Below are 2079 nucleotides of genomic sequence, written 5' to 3' on the forward strand. Positions count from 1 at the left end.
CGTGACAGGTCCCTGCCACAGCCCCCAGCAGACAGGGCGAAGGGAAACCCACCCTGCGAGGCTGTGTGGAGGGCAGAGCCTGCCCTGCCGACACGCCAAGCGCAGCAAGGCAGTGGGTGTGACGGGAGAATGGGAAAGCACCGAGCACCAGCTCTGTCATGTCCCACAGGTGCTCCCCTCCCATCCAACACCAACCAGGACACCCCTGTCCTTTTCCCCTCGGACTTTCCCTTAGCCCATGCCAGCCCGACTTGCTCTGGGTGCCACAGCCAGGCACAGGGCCACCTACTCGGCCGAAGCGCTGGGAGGGAGCAGTGCTGGTCCAGCCAGGCGAGGGATGTCTGGGTGAGGCTCTCCATGCTGGCTGTGGACACCATGCCATTGAAAGACTCGAAGAGGGGCCGCATGATGACACTGAACTGGTGGGAGCAGAGCAGTTAAGGACCAGCCTTGCCACAACCACGGTCTCCCACCTGGCAGGTGTGGGCAGGTGTGCAGCAGCAGGACAGACAGCCTTGCCCAGCCATGGGGCAGAACTGCTGGGGCAGAACTGCTAGGGCAGCAGGACAGATCATGAAGCAGACCTGCTGGGCAGCTGGAAGGACCATGGAGCAGACCTGCTGGGTGCCTTCCCAGCTCAGCACCACACTGGGCGCCAGCCAAAACTGCGGGGGTGATGGGGACCTCCGTGTCCCCTGGGCAGGCAATGGGAGAGCTGTGCAGCTCCTGTAATGACTGGGGCTGCCAGAGAAGGTTACTGAGACACACAACAGCTCTTCCAGAGCAGACTGGGGAGCCAGCTAGCAAAGTGCCCAGGAGCAGGGCAGGACACCAGTGTGTTCAGGCTGGTGCTCCCAGCTTGCAGGGACCAGGGATTTTGATATGACGACCAGAATCTGAGACTTGTGATTTTGTGCATGCAGTTATCCACACAGATACCTCCACCACGAGTGTGTCCTGGAGCCTGTGCAGGCTTCAGAATCCCCCATGTCCTGAGCTCCCCAGCTCTGTGTCAGGAGCCACCTCTGCCTTGCAGGATGGGACCATGAGCAGCAGTGCCTGTCCATCCCTCTACCACTTGGGATTTCATAGGTATCACAGTCTCTGCAGGCATAATGGTCTCAGTGTGTTTAATCCCTGCTCACAAAGGAGCAGATCCAGCCCTTTGCCCACAGGTTTCCTGGTCCTTAGTCTTTTCCATCCTGGAGTTTCCAGTGTGTGTCATGTGGCCACTAAGACCAAGTTATCATGTCCCCAGCTTTGTGTCTGGACCTTTCCTAATCCCTAGCTAATGGCTGCTGCCTCTCAGATCCAGCTCCCATCTCACCAAGAGCAATTCCCTACATGAGCTCAGCTCCAGTTTCTTTCTCCCTGAGGACAAACCATTTATTCCTACTCTTTTTGCTCCCTTGTGATTCCTCCTAACCACAGCACCTCAGCATGTTCCCACTGTGTGCCCTCAACTGGAAAACATCTCCCCATGGTCCCCAGAACCTCTCGAGCCGGAGAGACCCCACAGACACAGGAGCAGCGGATGAACCAGAGGATGTGGTATCTGGTGGAGGGGTAAGAGAGAGCATCCAGGCACTGGCTCCAAAGGATACAATCCAGAACTTCCAGTTCTGTAGGGTGGAGGAGCGGACGTACTCGTCGAACATGCTGCGCATCTGGTCAAAGCGCTGGCGTGTGATGGGCACCCCCGTGGCTGGCAGCTGCTCCTGGCACAGGCTGTGGGGCACAGGCCATGGGGTATGTTCCAGAGGCTGGGAGCCATGGGGGCTGCCTCTGGACCTGAGAGGCTCCAGAAGCACCTGAGCTCTCAGCAGGGGCTGGCAGGCAGTGCCCCCCTCCCCAGGATGGCTGTAGGTCCCTGCACTCCGGTCCCACACGGTACTGCCTCAGCATCAGCCCCGACCAGGGTTTGAGGAGGGACATGGGAGGTGCTCGGGAGACCTGCTGTGTCCTGCTGCTCCCCTGGCATTGCCACTTGCCCTGCCTGGCCACCCTGAAGCAAGCAGTGGCCCCTCCTGCCTCCCCCAGCCATGTCCCCCCTTACTTGATGGAGCCATTGAGCTCCTC

The 2079-nt window shown here is 59.5% G+C and overlaps 1 protein-coding gene across 1 annotated transcript in view; it reads right to left on the minus strand.

The window, feature by feature from the left end:
- Positions 1-289: 289 nt before the first annotated feature.
- Positions 290-2079, minus strand: part of LOC103801976 (carbohydrate-responsive element-binding protein-like) — a gene marked incomplete at its 3' end in the record, with an annotated part of 3826 nt that continues 2036 nt past the window's right edge. Inside the window, exons 5-7 of the mRNA XM_009074414.1 lie at positions 2057-2079; positions 1605-1728; positions 290-419 (exon numbers count right to left, since the gene is read on the minus strand). The exon at positions 2057-2079 is cut by the window's right edge and continues 3 nt beyond it. Coding sequence (XP_009072662.1) covers positions 290-419; positions 1605-1728; positions 2057-2079 — 277 coding nt within the window. The remainder of the gene's footprint in view (positions 420-1604; positions 1729-2056) is intronic.

Source organism: Acanthisitta chloris, unplaced genomic scaffold (assembly GCF_000695815.1).
Source record: "Acanthisitta chloris isolate BGI_N310 unplaced genomic scaffold, ASM69581v1 scaffold13595, whole genome shotgun sequence".
Lineage (NCBI taxonomy): Eukaryota > Metazoa > Chordata > Aves > Passeriformes > Acanthisittidae > Acanthisitta > Acanthisitta chloris.